Source organism: Phyllostomus hastatus, unplaced genomic scaffold, assembly GCF_019186645.2.
Source record: "Phyllostomus hastatus isolate PE091 unplaced genomic scaffold, TTU_PhHast_1.1 phas_scaffold_501, whole genome shotgun sequence".
In the NCBI taxonomy this organism is placed as follows: Eukaryota; Metazoa; Chordata; class Mammalia; order Chiroptera; family Phyllostomidae; genus Phyllostomus; species Phyllostomus hastatus.
Genome location: NW_025334033.1, coordinates 30,811,172 through 30,827,907, shown reverse-complemented (window position 1 = coordinate 30,827,907; position 16,736 = coordinate 30,811,172). Strand labels below are relative to the sequence as shown.

General features: G+C 42.6%; 1 protein-coding gene across 4 annotated transcripts in view; it reads right to left on the bottom strand.

Moving 5' to 3' along the window:
* Positions 1–15,640, bottom strand: part of MAP2K5 (mitogen-activated protein kinase kinase 5) — a 254,155-nt gene extending 238,515 nt beyond the window's left edge. For all 4 annotated transcript variants that reach the window (XM_045823533.1, XM_045823535.1, XM_045823534.1 and 1 more), the window contains exons 1-2: positions 14,791–15,640; positions 8,562–8,610 (exon numbers count right to left, since the gene is read on the bottom strand). In XM_045823533.1, the coding sequence (XP_045679489.1) occupies positions 8,562–8,610; positions 14,791–14,925 (184 nt within the window). In that variant the 5' untranslated portion in view covers positions 14,926–15,640. The remainder of the gene's footprint in view (positions 1–8,561; positions 8,611–14,790) is intronic.
* Between the last annotated feature and the right edge of the window lie 1,096 nt (positions 15,641–16,736).

The following is a 16,736-nucleotide window of genomic DNA, read 5'->3' as shown; positions in this document are numbered from 1 at the left end:
CCAGGCTTCTCTAGTTGCCTGGAGCATAGTAATATGATTTTCCAGCACATTAGGGAAGCAAAAGTAGAACCAGAAAGTCTATGTACTGGCTGGATTTTGTTAATGTCACTTAAAATGGAGGAAAAAATCCTAGCAAGATACCAAATAGAGTGCAGCAGATGGTAAACAAATATTATGAAGCAATCTTCACAAAATCTGCAGTGTGTCACAAATATACAAAATGGCAGAGTTTGGGAAAAGAGAATCATAACAGGCCATATGTTGTTAGCAATTTTATTTGAGGCAACATGCAATCCAAAACAGAAACCAAGAGAAGGAACATAAAGACCCAGTAGAGGAGGAGAGGCAGCCTCAGGTAAGGGCGGTCAGAATGGCAAGCTCGGTGCCTACCAAGTAAACAGCAGACACTGAAGGTCTCACCCACTGCAGTGACAGGACGCAAGTTGGCTCCGGAGAGAAACAATCTAGCTTCTACAAAGAGCAACAGAAAGTTAAGGCAATATATTATATGTCATTTGTCATTCCTTCAGTGCCAGGTGAGAGTCAATTAGAACTATAGCAAAGACATTTTTCCAAGGCAAGAGGAAAGACATGAAAACAATTGTAGAGGTTAGAAAGACATCAATAGGAGAAATTACCAGAGAACTTGTCAAGCCCTGGCTGGTGTGGCTCAGTGGACTGAGTGCCGGCCTCTGAACCGAAAGCTCTCTGGTTCAATTGCCAGTCAGGGCACATGCTTGGGTTGCAGGCCAGGTTCCTGGTTGGGGGAATGCAATAGGCAATCGATAGATGTTTCTCTCCTCTTTCTCCCTCCCTTCCCTTTTCTCTAAAAGTCAATAAATAAAATTTTAAAAAGAAAGAAAGAAAAGATGCCAAGTTTAGAGCCTTTCTTGCCCTTCTTGATTGTGGAATCTAACATCTGAGTAGGACTGGAGGTCAGTTTCTGTGCCCAAATCTTCGTATCCATGAGCTTTAATTGAGCTTCATGCCTCCCACTTCCTGGTTCCTTCTTCAGTTCTTCGCTCCCTTCTTCTCTTCAACAAATATGTGTCTACTATGTAGCAGGCAAATTTCTGAGCACTGGGGACAATGGCAGTAGAAGAGAGAAAACCTGGTCTCGGGAGCTTTCCCTGGGATTGAGAGGCTGAAGGGAATGAGGGCTGTACAGACATCTGGGAAAGTGTTCTCATGCAAAGGCCCTGAGGCAGAAGGATATCTGGCATGTCTGAGAGGCTGAAAGAAAGCCAGAGTAAACGGAACAGAATGAAAGGAGAGAGAAATAGATGAGCTCCAAGAAATAACGGTGGAACAGAATTGGGGCAGATGAGAAAATGCAGGGCCCTGTGGGGCATTTTAATGACTTGGCTCTTACTCCTGAGTAAGATGGAAATCACCAGAGCATTTTGAGTGTTACGATCTCACTTAATTTCTAAAAGGATCACTCTGGCTGCTGCATGGAGGCAAAAGCAGAAACAGGGAGACCAGCCGGGAAATCAGTGAACGATCCAGTCCAGGTGAGACACGACGCGGCCTAAACCAAGCTGAGAGCTTGAGCGGCCATCACAGAGAAGGCAGAGCTCACAGAATTTGCTGGTGGACAAGATTTGAAAAGCTTGTCCAATTACTTCATCCCTTCAAACACCCATGCATTCCAGAGACACAGACTGAATGAGTACTATCAGTCATGTACTACGTTAAAGCTTTCCAGGGATTCAAAAATGAGCAGCATTTTCTACTGCCTTCAAGAAACAACCAGCCTGGTGCTTGAGTAAAGCACCAGGAACTGAACTTCTTAATTCTCATGCAAAATAACAAGACTACTCATAAATAACTACTCTCATAAGACTAAAAAGGCTTCAGACTTTTTGTATCAAAGATATTAGGAACCAAAATTCCAATAAATTAAAGCTCTCTTCAAATCACCTTGAATTCTAGAATGCACAAGTAACTATTCTGTTAAATAATTTTTAGTCTCAGGTCTATTGTGAATCACAACTTTTCATTAACCTACCTAGTTTTACATATAAGCAACAACCACTTGTCTTCTAGATTTATTATAGTTTAAGAAAATAAACTTCATTTTCCAAATATTTTATGATTTCCATATATTTTATGACTTTGACTTTTCTCCAAAGCAAAAAGGGGTTCCCACCCTACCATTCTTTTTTTTCTTTTAAATCCTCAACTAAGGATATGTTTACTGATTTTAGAGAGGGAAGACGGGAAAAAGGGAGAAACACTGATGTGAGAAACATCGATCAGTTGCCTGTGGTATGCACCCAGACCAGGGACTGAACCCACAACCTAGGTATGTTCCCTGACCAGGGACTGAACCTGCAAACTTTTTGGTGTTCAGGATGACGCTCCAACCAATTGAGTCCAACCAGAGCCCAACTATTCTTAATGAGACTGCCTTTGCTATTTGAACATGAAGAGTATTTCCTAAGAGTATCTTTCCAGTAATCAGCTATAAATGTTTTCTATACTCTTAAGAATTTATAAAATTAATATGTAACTCATTTAATTGCAATTTTGCTTTAAATGGTTATATTATGCCAAACTTAAAATGAGATATGATGTACCAGCTTTAAAATTTCCACCCAAAATAATCTTCCAGAAATTTATAAAACAACTGAAAAGTATATTCAATAAGAAATGAGTATAAAAATGGTCATGCCCTGGCTGGGTGGCTCAGTTGCTAGACCATTGTCCCATACACCAAAGGTTCTAGGTTTGATCCCCAGTCAGGACACATACCTGGGTTCTGGGTTTGATCCCTGGTGGTCAGGGAGCGTGAAGGGGACAGCTGATCTCTGTTTCTCTCTCACATAAATATGTCTCGTGTTCTGTCTTCCCACCTCCTTTCCCCCTCCCTCCCTTCCTCTCTCTCTAAAATCAATGGATATATATCCTTGGGTTAGGATTTAAGAAAAAAAAAGTGGGGGGGGAGTCATGGTTGAAGAAAGACATAAGTAAAGATTTATTCTACAACCGTTTTTCGGAGCTAATATCTTCATACTGACAAGTATGACCAGAATATGCGGTCAGAGTGTCACGGGAAAGGGGTGCCATGAGGCATTCCTAGGCAGAAGTCAGCATTTGTCTATACAGCCTTTCACATAACCAGTAAGATTTTACTCTCCAGCAACCAGCCCAACAGCCATTTTACAGCAGTAGCTTGTCCAGAGAAAATTCGAGGAGAGGAATGCAGGTACAAACACGTTCAGGGAGCTCGTTAGTAGGCATGGCTGATTTTCACCACCTCATGTGTTGGTGTGCTCGTTCATCTGCTAGTAAAACTGAAAGTCGGCAGGGGCTTCGGGCCTGTGTACACGTCAACCCCCACGACACATGCAGGGCCCACACGCAAATTCACAAGACTGTTTACGGCTACAGAATGTAGCTTTGTCTCAGAAGTACTCTCACATCTGGAAAAACATGAATTTTTCAATAACCAATAAGGGGTCAACTGTCTATCTGCTTGAAAAACAAAAGTTTTATCTCCATCTGACAACTTTCACCAAAATAAACTGAATATAGTACCAAAACCCCTTTTGTAACGGAAATGCATTCTGTTAAAAAAAACCCAACACTAATATACGTATGAACTTACGTGTGTGTTTGTCCTTGACCCCATTAAAGTAGGGAGAAAATATGGATGAATGTTTTTCAGAGTCCTGGAATATGGAAGACATTTCTAGGCTTGACATAAATCTAGAAGTCACAATGGGAAGTGTGATAAACCTGACCATTTAAAAATGCTAACCTTCTCCACAGAAAAAAAAGAAGAGGAAAAAAAAAAAAGACCAAAACCAGCTCAAAGAAATAAACTACAAAAATATCTGTAACATACAAGAAAAAGGGCCAATTTTCTTAATATTGGAATGCTTTTAAATCAGAAAAAGACAAATAACCTAATAGAAAAATTGGCAAAGGTAACGTTCACAGAAATTAAATACAAATGACCAAACTACAAATGAAAAAATGCTCAGCCTCATTTATGATCGAAGAAATACAAAATAAAACAATAATTAATGTTTTTCACCTATCGAATTGACATTGACTAAAAAGTTTGCTAACACTGAGTTGGTCAGGGTAGAGAGAAATGGTCGTTCTTGAACATTTCTGCTAGGAGTGTAAATTGGTTCTACCTTTTTGACAGCAACATGGTAATAGCTATTACCATATTTTGCTGTATATAACGTGCACCTATGTTTTTGTGTGCATTATACACTGGATTGTTATACCTCTTTATTATACCCAGGGTATGTAATCATTATACACACATATAATGCACATCCTTATTTTTCCCTCAAAAATTTGGGCAAAAATTTTCGTATTATACATGGCAAAGTACGGTAATATGTAAAATATGGATACTCTTTGACTCAGTAGTTACAGCCCCTAGGGATTTACCCCACCAGTATATTCCCACAATGTGGAAAAGATACAAAACAATGCTGCTGGCTGCAGCATTTTTTTCTCATACTAAATTACCAGTAACAAACTGAAAAAGGGCCCATCGATAGGTGAAATCGATTAAGACAGATAAAATTAAGTATGATGCAGCCATCCAAAAGAACGGAGCTGTGTACCCGATGCTGGCAAGAGGCCCGACGTGCAGTGTGGAGCGCGGGCAGGAGAAACCAGCTCCAGTACAGCACACAACATGCACAGAGAAGACTTCCGTAGAGATACAGAAGAAACTGTTAACTAGCGACTCAGGGGAAATGAGGGCTTTTACATTTTCCTTTGCTCTATGCTATTTGAATGTTTTTAAAGATCATCTATATCTTCTTAATTAAAAAAAGTCAAACACTTAGCTGTTGAAAGTACTTTCATTTGTGTTCTCATAAGAAAGAAAAAAGGAAGGAGTAAGAAGAAAGAGAGGTTTAGGGCCATCAGTCTGAGAGGTAAATTCAGCACAAATGGGCCTCCCTCCCCTCAGCCAGCCCAGCCCGCCTCAGAAATGCCAACCCCAGGGACAGAAGCCAGAAAGAGCACAGCCACTGCGGACCCTCAGTCCTCTCAGGATATGGGGCCCAGTCACCTGTGGGAGTTTGAATTTGGAGCAGGAGTTGTCCACCACCAACCAATTATATCCTGTGCTTGGGCAACAGCACACAGATTCCGAAAAAGCAAATGACTTGGCTTTAGGTCACATGCATTTTATAATTCCATTTGAATACAGACATAAAACATTGCATTTTTTTCAACAAGGGGCTTTCTATAAGGAACTAAGCTAAGTACTAAGAAGAGAGCAAGAGTGAAATAAAACATGGTCCCTGTTAGCAAGTCATTGAAAATCTAGTGAGGAAACGGAAAGACATTCAACCAACCAGGAGGCAGGACCAAAGGGCAACCTGCTCCCATAAAGGTACACTGAGAAATCGACCACATCTAAAGGACCAGAGATTTCACCAAAGAGGTGGCATTTCTCAGAGCTGAAGAATCTGTATGATTACCTGAACTTTTCCCTCTTTTCCACTTCCTCAAATCCTTTTCTCTACATTTATGTACTACTGGTCAATTTGACAGTGCCTGCCCTTTCTCCTGTTGCTACATTCATATAACTAAATGCAATACCATCTGTTTTGTATAAGAAATCAACTGGTGCTAGGTATACCTTTCATTAATAAATATACTACCACAAATATGTCTTTGATTAAAGTTTTATGTATTCAAGAGTTGTTCTATAATACCCATAAACCACCAAAACAGCTCAATATCATAAATTAGCTTACAAACTACATCTTTCCAACTGTTCTACATAGATTCCACTTACTAGTTCAGATTTTTGTTTCAGAAAATAAGGTCACTAAGAACAATCGTGAAAAAAATCAGTTTAGGATTTTAAGTCTATCATGGAAAGCACGCAATAATCTAAGCACAAAAGTCTCTATTATTTTTGTCTGTGTACATTTTTGTTTTTGCTTTTGTTTTCACCGAACACTGGTCCAAATGAAGATGGGTACAGAGCTGCGGCTGTGTTGGAGAAAGAAAGGAAAGAGATGTCTAAGAACTTAAACCTAGAAAATTAAGTGGGTTTTTTTTTTCTACCAGAGCTAGGTATACTTTTCAATACTAATTATAATACCATAAATACTTCTTTGATCAAAGTTTAATTTTTCAAAAGTTGTTCTATCATACTCATAAACCACATAAAACACACTGGACACACCTCTCAGGCTTGCAACGTGCGTGGTTACAAAGAGCACAGGTCTGACGTTCACAAAGAACTGCGTCTGAATCGGGGCTCCACACTCCCAGCCGATCAACTTTGGCAACCGCTGCATGTCTCAGTGCTTCCGTTCCCTCCCGGGTATAGTTTCCCTGCCTCACAGAGCTGCAGTAAAGATGAGCAACAATCCAAGTACATCCCGCGGCACACTGACTGGCACAGAGAGGCCATCAGTACATGACAGTTAAGGTAATCAGGGTTACTACTCTGAACCTAACTTTGGAAGCCTGTGTGGGGCACAGGTATGTTGAGCCACTTTGGGGGACCCAGAAAGCAAGAAGTAGAAAATACAAAGCTTCTTTCCTGCCACACTAAGAACAATCAGAACACATGATTTCAAAAATTACGACAACTCTGAAAACAAGTCTCAGTAGTGGTTGAAAAATACTTTTATATATATATGTTCATGCTCTGGAGTCTACTTCTGAAATTCCGCTTTACCATTTACTAGCTGTAAGGCTCTGAGCAGGCTGCTTAGAGATGTCCTTTCCTCAACTAAAACAGGGCCAATAACAGTCTGCCGAAGTATTAATACTTCATGGGGATCTTGTGAAGGTTAAATGAAATGAGATAACCCATGGAATGCTCTCAGTGCAGCATCTGGCAACAGTAAGTACTCCAAATGTTAACTACTGCACTGTCCGTGAAATCCCTGGCGCCCCCACGGAGCGACTGTAAGGGGTATAAAGTGCTTGTGATACCAACATGCATTTCAGATATATGTGCTATTTTTCAGAAGTCTGCAGATTCCAGTGTGGCTAATAAAATAGTAATTATTTTAAGAGTTCTATTCAAGTAGCCTTTAAAAACATGTAGTAATTACTGGAACATATTCAAACAATAGAGAAATACATAAAGTAGAAAGTATGCTCATTCAGCCAACCCTTCCCCCACAGCAGCCTCCAGGTCACCTCTCTAGCGGAGACGACTGGAAGCACTGTTGTGGGCAACGCCACGTCCTTGTCTCTCAGTACACTCATGAGGCTGGGAGGAGGAGGGATAAGCTTTTTCACAAAATGGGATCATATCACATGTATTATTTGTTTATTCAATAATATATCATAAACCTTTCCATGTCAATGTATAAAATCTTAACTCGTTCTTTATAGCCGCTGCTTGATGATTCAAATTATGGATAAATAATTTATTAATCTATTATTTTAGGCATTTTGCTTACTTTTAATTTTTTGCTATTAAAAATAATTCCAGCCCTGGCCATGTGGCTCACTTAATCGCAGCAACACCAAAAGGCTGTGGGTTCTGTCCTTGGTCGGGGTGCATATGGGGGGCAACCAATCGATTTCTCTGTCACATCTATGTTTTTCTCCCCCACCCCTGCAAATCAACAGACATATCCTCGGGTGAGGATTTTAATACATACATACATACATACATACATACATAAATTCCACAATGAACACTTTGTTTAAAGGGCATTCAACATATGTCTAGGTCTTTCTGTTGGACAGCTTCCTAAAAGTGGATCTGCTAAGTCAAAGGTTTTACACATTTTATATTTTGGTAAGTACTGCCAAATTGTCCTCCAAAAAGAACATAAATGAATCAGAGGACAATGTACTCTTTGTCATTAACCATCTGCTTAAAACATAAGAACAAAAAGTACACTATAGTGTGGAGAAACTGTACATTTTTTCCATATGGAAAGCAGCCCTCATCTTCAAAAAAAGACAGGAACTACAGTTATAATCCATTATCCTTCTCAACATTACTCAGATTCTGACCTTTTTGCAATGACCTGGCTCATGTCCAAACCAGTTTTCTAGTCCCCTGCCCCCTGCCCCTGCCCCCAACCCCTAGGCCAACTGGTTTGGTGTGGAGGGTGGTGGGAGAAGAGACCCAAGGGCTGGAGTGTTGCTAACATCATCTAGCAGCCTCGCCAAACCCCACTGAAACAGAATTATTCCGTTCAATGTTCACTTAAAAGCTCCACTCTGTTGCTGTTACAAAGCAGCAATGGATTAAAACCTCTTAATCAATAATCATTGGCCTACAGGTAGTTTACAGGTTTCATTTTACCCCACAATATTATTACAGTGAAGCGCAAGAGCAGATAAAGGTCATGTTGGTAATTAAAGCTATATTATAGAAATATGCACACCCAAGATATGATTAAATAAGAAAATATTACTCAGTCGAGTATCATCATTAAACTTGCATTAATTTATAAATATTTAAATGTACCATATGATGATCATAAATAATCTGTTTTTGTCAGTTTCTAAAGTAATGCAACCCATAAACCCTTTGAAAAATTACTGCAGAAGGGAAGCAGTCAAGAAAGTATACAAGCCAGACTTACATTCAAATGCTGTGGTTGTTGCTTCAGGCAGAACCTGGCCTATCACATCCTAAACAAAGAAAGAATAAAGAAACACAATTAGCCATCTTCTTTATTGCTAACATGTGGCAAATCCTAGAGGAAATATGAGAACCTGGAAAAGATTTTTGACATGATGTGGGCATAAACTATAAAAACATTAGCTCATAATCACACTTAGCCTAGCAATGTAAACCCGAGGCTTAAATCTCTCTACTCAGTGGGAAGGGGGAGGAAGGATCTTTACAAAATCTTTTCTAATTTGGTTTCTTCTATAGGAAGCTGTTGACTATACTGCAGTAGAAAGAGTAAGGGGTTTGGGAGTCAGAATGGCCTGGGTTTGCATCTCAGCTCTGCACTTACTTAGCTGTGTGACTGGGAACAAATTACTTAACCTCTCTGAGCTTCAATTTGATTATCCCCCAATGTGGGTCCAGTAATACTCACAGAAGTAATGTAAAAATTAAATGAAAAATATAATTAATATAAGCTAGCCTAACACATTGTAGACAGTCAACAAATGTAATCCCTGATATGTAACTAGCAATACTCTAACTTGCATTTATAGTGGGAAAAGCTCAAAAAACAAGTTTCCATGATGACATAAACCTATAAAGCTACATTTAATACAAACAATTTATATCAACCTTTACTCTTAAGCAACTGAAAAATATATATTTAATGACACTAAAATTAAGGTGGTCTAGCCTACAATAACTTTTTTAAACTATATAATCTAATATCAGTGTTTAAATGAACCTATCAAGTTGAAAATACTTGAAAACTAGTCTACAGTGTAAAGAGGCACAGAACACCTTTGAGAACTAGCCAGGTCTGGGAAAAGTGACCCTCCATTATGTCCCCCCAACCCAAAAGGCCTATAAACCACATTGCTCTCCAGTAGCTCTGCCACAATGTCCCTCCTGGGCTGTGCCAGAAGGGGCACCAGGCTGATGAGCTGAGCCGGAGCTATATCTCAGCAGGGAGCCCACAACCCCTCCAAGCAGGGCACTTAGCTGAGTGGCTGCTACAACTTCCTTCCAAAAGCACTTCTGTAGAAGCTCTTGCTGCAGTGTCAATTTGCATAATAGTCTTGCCTCTATGGTGCTTTCTCCCCCGCAAAAAATAATCTGCATATAAAATTAATCCAAGGGAACTATCTTCAGCAGTCCTCATTCTTAGGGCCAAAGGAGATGACTTTTCCCTCTGACTCCTCTTAGCAAGTAAAACATCAACTTTTACAGGAATTATTTGTTAAAGAATTTAATGTTAAAAAAATAATAATTCTTTCTAGCCCTGGCTGGGTACTCAGCTGGTTAGAGTGTCGTCCAGATACTCCAAGGTTGCGGGTTCCATCCCCAGTCAGGGCACATACAAGACTACCAAGGAGTGCACAAATAAGTGGAACAACAAATCAATGTTTTTCTCTCCTTAAAAAACAATCAATACATGAAAAAAATTTTTAAGTCTTTCTACACACTTGTAGGCAGGAAGTATTTATTGACAGATAAATGGTAACTATAGAGCAAGTGTGAAATAAACCAGACAGACCATCAGTGTAAAGCCTGAGGGTGTGACTGGAGCCAGACCATTATGGTTGGACATTGGCTCTGCCACTCACTAGCCGAGTGACAAAGCCTCAGTTTCCTCCTGTGTAAAATAAGATCGCAACAGTACCAACCTAGTAGGACTAAATGAGTTAGTATCTGTAAAGTGCTTAGAAGACTGTCTAGTATGTGCCCATATTAGGGTCTGTTAAATAAAACAAGTCACTGATGACTGGAACGTTGCAAAGCTGACCTCAAAAGGAAACCTTAAATTTCAGCACCCGACAACCAGTGGAGGGTGGCCACTCATTCACTCGCTTCAGCCTTCCACAGTACTTATTGAGGACCTTTTCTAGCCAGTATGGGCGAAAAACGAAAAACAAAAGGACAGGACTCTACTCCCAACCCTCCAAGTCTAGGTTACCACTGGTCACTTCCGGGAGCTCGGGTCATTCAGACAACCAATCCTGAGACATGAACTCTACAGTAGTAGCAAACTCAGTCAGGACGTTTCCTGCCTATAAACAGCAGGCCCCATCGAACAGCAAATCTCTAATAACTAGCTGAAAACCCTGCTGGGCAGCAATGGCTTCCTTTGCCCATCAACATAAACAAGGAGCCACATGTGTGTTCCATTTAATGTTGGGGAAAAGGAGAAAGAAAAAGCAAACCCACTTAACAGAATCATCTTGTTTTGTTAGAGGAACTGAAGGGGGGGCACATAATGACCAAACCTAAAAAGTCTGAAAATTAGTATCTACTGGCCATCTCTTACTTAGCAGGGCACTTTAACAATTTCATTCATATTTTCCAGTTTAAAGTGATTCAAGCAACCCAGTCTTCTTTTCAACATAATGTTTACCTACCCTAAAGAGGGTTCAAAGAAAACTTGTTTAAATATCTTGACAGTGATCATTTCTTCATCCTTTCCTTCTCCTTCCTTCCAATAAATCAGTCAAAAATCTGACAGGCCAAAAGTGTAAGTAAACATCTACAAGGTACCAGGAGCACAAAGAACACACAGCTTTAGGAGAAAGAAAAATAAGACTTAGGAAGATTACAAGATTATAATCTGGTCACAGAGATAAAGACAAACAAACCTAGAACACTAACAATCCAGAGTACTTACAGTATGATAACAGCCAAACAAAAAATACATATAAGTAGCAAGTAGTATTTGCTAACTCCGGAGGAAGGCAAATCAGACTCAGCGTAAACAGAATTTCACACAGATGCGGGCAATCTGAGCTGGGACTTGGGAGACAGGATGCGAACAGCAAGCAGAAAGGGGTGACATGCTTTCCTACCACTCCCTAGTTCAGGAGGTTCAGAACTCCTGCACAACTCTCCCAGAACTGTGGGCTCTGTCTCCAAGGAAGAAGAAAAGCACACGAAGCTGAAAAACAGATAACCCAAATGTTTCTGCCCTTGAGCAGCAGCTAGGTCTACTTCACATTGCAGCCAGTCCCTAATTAATTCAGACAAAGGGCACAGGCCCAAAGTGGCCAAGTGACTCGCCCAGGGTCTCCCAGCTATTTGACGCAGCTGTGACTGGAGCCCCCAACTACTGACTTCTGTCCCAAAATAATCTGTTACAGTTAACTCAATGACCACAATTTTTGTTTCTGGCTTCTGTGTCTAGTTCTGCCAAAATCTAGCTGTGTGACTTTAGCCTTTTCCCCCTCCGGGGTGCATGCTTTCTCACTTGAAAACTGGGGTGAAGTGGGTTTTGTTAGAGGAAGGGGATGCTTTCAGGTTGATTTGGCTTTAATTTGTCAAGTTCCAGGCCAGAGCTGCTGATGTATCTGGTGGTATTTTGCCAATTTCTTGAGGCAGAGATGAGATGAACCTGGAGAACAGATCGCAGGAGCCCTCCAGGATCTGGGCTTTGAGTTCAAAGAACTTTAAGGAGCACGAGGAGACAGGGCCGCACCCACTGCCACAAGCCCTTCAGCAGGCTGTCCTGACAGAGCCTGCCGCACCTGTGCTTCCCTGAGCATGTGTGTGGGACACACGACATTCTGCTCTAGGTGGTGGGACCATCTGTGCAAAGTTTACTTGTAGGCCAGTCAGCCTTGAGCCAAAGTACAACAGAGAGATGCTTGGGACGCAGAAGATCCAGGCCCTACCCCTTATGTCCTGACCCCACCACTACAGAGCACTTACTCCGTTCCGGGTTGTTCTAAGTGCTGTTACATGTATCAACTCCAGTAGTCCTCAGAATTGTGAGGTAGGCACTATCTCTATACTCCCAGTCCCTTTTCTTTTCCATAACAGAAGAAACTGAGAACTGAGACACAGAAAACACTTGCCCAAATGAGTCTGATAGGGCTACTAGCAATTTAGACCCCGAAGTCTGCCTCCAGAGTTTGTTTTTAAACATGGTACCATTCTACTTGGTAACTTCTGGTATCTCAAATACGTAAAAGAAATCTCACGTTCCCCTCATCATAGAAACAATCTCACGTGATCCTCACAAGTCTTTGAGGCAAGTATCATCATCCCTATTTTACAAGCAAGGAAACTGAGGCTCAGAAAGGTGGAGCTGCTTGCCTTCCAGGGGTGTCCAACCCGCAGCCCAGGATGGCTATGCACATGGCCCAACACAAAATTGTAAATTTACTTAAAACCTTTTTTTTTGCTCATCAGTTTTCATTAGTGTTTGTGTATTTAATGTGTGGCCCAAGACAACTCTTCTTCCAGTATGGCCCAGAGACACCAAAAGATTGGAAATCCCTTAAACCACAGGTGGCAAACACAAGGCCCGAGGGCCAAGTCCAGCTCTCCACCTTGTTTTATCCAGCCCGGGACCTTGTTTCCACCTGGCAGCAGCGCGGAGCTCCTAGCTCCTAGTTAAGGAGTAATTACATTTATACAGTCCTAAAATTACACTCGGCCCTTTGAAGGCAACCTCAAGGCTGATGTGGATCCCCGCCCCGGTAAATGAGTTTGACACCTCTGCCTTAAACCCAATTTTTTAAAATTCAGAACTTAGTGTGCCGCCCACAAAACCATAATTGCATGCATCCTCTTTGAAGCTCCCTCATTAACAAATATTTTGGTGTCCTATGAAGCACCAGAAACAGAGAACCAAAGATGGCCATCTCCTCCAAAATTTACCATCTGGTGGAGGAGAGAGACAAAATTATGATATAACCTATGTGCTTTGCCAGAACAAAGCTGTGGGAACACAGGAAAAGGGCAAGTACCCAAGACTAACGTGAAGGAAAAGTGAAGCTGGGCTGTGGATAGGTAGGATTTGGCCAGGTGAAGAAGGGCCGAGTGGGCATCTAGGAGAACTCAAGGTTAACTCTACATGCCTGGAGCTCAAAATGCTCACTGGGCTGTGATGAGATATGACACTGGTGCCAGGCAAGCATAAGCCAATCAAGATGGGCCCAGAGGACCACATTAAGGAGTCTGGACCTTATCATGAGGGAAAACCTATGTGCTTGTAAGTGTAGAGAACTCTGGGTGCAAAGAGGATGAAATTTGGTGTCCAGGAGTAGAGGCTGCTGGTTTACCCTAGCCCCTGCATGCCTGGCCCAGACACCAAAAATCCGGCGGTCTGTAACATCCAGAACTCAAAACAAAGGTACAGGAATCAAAAGTTGACTGGGTAACCTCTGACAGCCAAAAATCACATCACATACCTTCCTCCATCAAGCAACTCCACCCAGCCCTATCTTATCTGGCAAGTAAGTTCCACTACAGATCTGGTACTTGCAATGTGCTTCTTGGTATCTCAGCTCTGCCCTTGATACCTCAGTTATTGAATAAAATAGGCACAATACACCGTCTGCCTCAAATGAATGCCAAAAGATGAGAAGGGCACTATAGTATGTGGAAATAAATACTAAGTAAGAGGGAGGAAATCTGAGCTCTGGTACTAATTGCTAACTTCACAAGCAATAGAGCTTTAGAAAAGTCATTTCACCTCACTGCTCCTCAGTAACTATCTACAAAAAAGATAAGAGGGCTCAACAAGTCACCTCCAAGCAGGTTACACCTTGCTCTCGAATTCCATGATTTTGTTTCAAACACACCACGAGTATTTATTATGAAAGCAAGGATGCATCGCTGATTCGAAAGTGCACATTTCCCCCTTCTCTAATATCTCCGGGAAATCAGGCTGTTTTTGTACAATGTGTGGCACGTCACAGTTCAATGGGCAGCGTTTTTTTCTTAGTAGTATATAAGAATATCTTTAAACCAACAGCACCTTACGTTTGATGAAACATGATAGAGTACAGCTGCCTTGTTTCCCTTTCCTGCTGGTCACCAAGTTCAGGGAACTCAATGGAAAGATATGGCTGGAATCTGGCCAGGGACATTCCAAGAAAACACTTGGAGAAAAACTCTTCTAGACTCTGCTTTTTGCATCCCAGTTGGGTACTTCTGTGCCTATGTCCCAGTCCAGGCTGTGAGCTACTTGAGAGCAGGGGTTCAATCTGATCATCTCTGTTTCCCCAGGGCCCTGCACATTTGCCAGATTTCAGCCCATACAACTAATCAATGCATGTGGCTGAAGCAATAAATCTGACCCCGTAGGAAGCCAGGAGTGGCCAGGCCACTGCCCTGAGGCCACCAGAATCAGATGCTGACTACTCCACAAGTCCCTGCGCCCTGCTCGCTGAGATTTGGACTCTAAAATTAACACTCACCAGTACATCCCTGAAGAGTAACTGCGGCCCGGAGTTCACTGTCCAGTCCACCGCGCCCCTATTTGGGATCTTGATGCGAATCACCAGCACCTGGTTCTCCATGGTATGAAAGGGGCCAAAGGCCAGCCACAGCATTACAGGTTAAAGGGGCTCACATCGGGGGGTAGGGGGTATCCATGGCCCCTGATTAGGCAGAGGCTCCAAGGGGTGACAAGCGGACCGAGGGTAAGAGGACAGAGGGTGAGGGGTATCAGAAAGGTGGAGTGATCAAGAAGGGGCCCGCAGGCGCCGACCCAGGCCCAGGCTGTATGGGGTTGTGGGATGTCTCCCTAGTGAGCGTGGACGGGGCTAGGGGCAGGGAGCAGTAGTAACTAGCCGAGGTCAAGAGGTCCTAGAGTCGGGAAAAAAAGGCAAAACGGGACAGTGCAGCTCTCGGCCGTCAGTGTGGGTGTGAGGAATCGGCAGAGAGAAACCCCCGTTTTAGGGGAATACAACGGCAGGTATCCACTCCTCCTTGGAGGGTGACCGGGCGGGGGGATATCCCAGACTGAAGGGGACTCAGTCCAAGGCGTTAGGAGGAAGCCGCGGGGCCGCCAGAATACGAGAACGCCAAGGGTGGGAGACCCTCCACGGGAGGATCGCGAGAGCCCTCTGCCCCAAGCCGAGCCACAGGGCGCAGCGCACGCGGGCTCAGCCCCGGCCGCCCGAGGCCCTGCGTCCCGGCAGCGGCAGCGGCAGCGAAGGGAGGAGAGGGAGAAAGGCGGCAGCGAGAGCACAGTTACTCCGGAACCAAAATGCTCAGCGCCGGAACCATCAGAGCCGGCGAGCAGAACCCGCCTCCTGCGGCGCCATGTTGGAAGAGGGCAGCTCCCAGCCGGCCCCGCCCCCGCGTGCGAGGGGGGCGGTACCCGAGGGAAGAGCGCTGGGCACGTGGGCGAGAAGGAGGGTGCAAACGGGGTCTGACCCCCTGCGAGAACCCGAAGTCGTCAAGTGACCGTCCGCGCCACTGAGTTACTGCGGGTTGTTTCTCGACCCTCGTACGAGACACGAAGAGAAAACATCTAGCAAACGAAGGAGGAAACTGAACCAGCGCTGTAGTCCATCGTAAACCAATGGCTGCTGAGAACTGCACACTGTCTTTACAGAAGTCTCAAAAAGCCAGAGCTGCTGCTCTTGTTTCTCCTGACTTTGTCAAGCCTTGAACCAAAACATTCTTTGGGGTTTGCGCACCAACTCAGCAAGAGCAAGGCAAAAACTAAAAATAATAATAAAAAAATTAGTTGTTACCTTTTCCTTCTTCCGAGTCACATATCCAGAGGCATGTCAACTTTCTCCCACATTAGCAAAGCTTATGTGGCTCTTTCAGTGAGGTTTTTTACCCCACGAGTGCTTGGAAATATCAGACTGAAATGCAGAGTTTTAACTGCCTGGAGACAGCTGCAGTAGTGACATCATCCTCTCTTACTAAACCGTGGCAAAAAATATCGGTCTAGCCCATAAATTGTGAAGTAGATAGCAATGTTTACTCAATCGGTGATGTCACAGGCAGTAGAAATAACCCTTGGTTATTTCTTTAGTGTCTTGTTAACCTTGAGTTTTAAAGTGTGTAATTTTGTTGATTTATGATGCCTGTACAGACATTTGTTTAAAAATTGCAAGTGTAGGTTTGTCCTTTATCTCTTTCTAATGAAGGCGCTCATACCACTTTACTTTGGGGGCTGAATTTTGTATAAACTGGTGGGAGAAGTGTCATTTTTTCTAACACTCAGATAGTTAATGCAAGAGAAAAAAATATTTTAAATGTTGGTTAGCTTTGGTATAATACCAAAAATTTTTCTGCATATATTTTCTCTGCCTGAGCTTCTCTTACACTTAATTTGGAACTCCATTGTAGGAGACACGTGATCTCTTTTCAGTCATTGTAAATCAGTAGCTTAGGTAGAAAT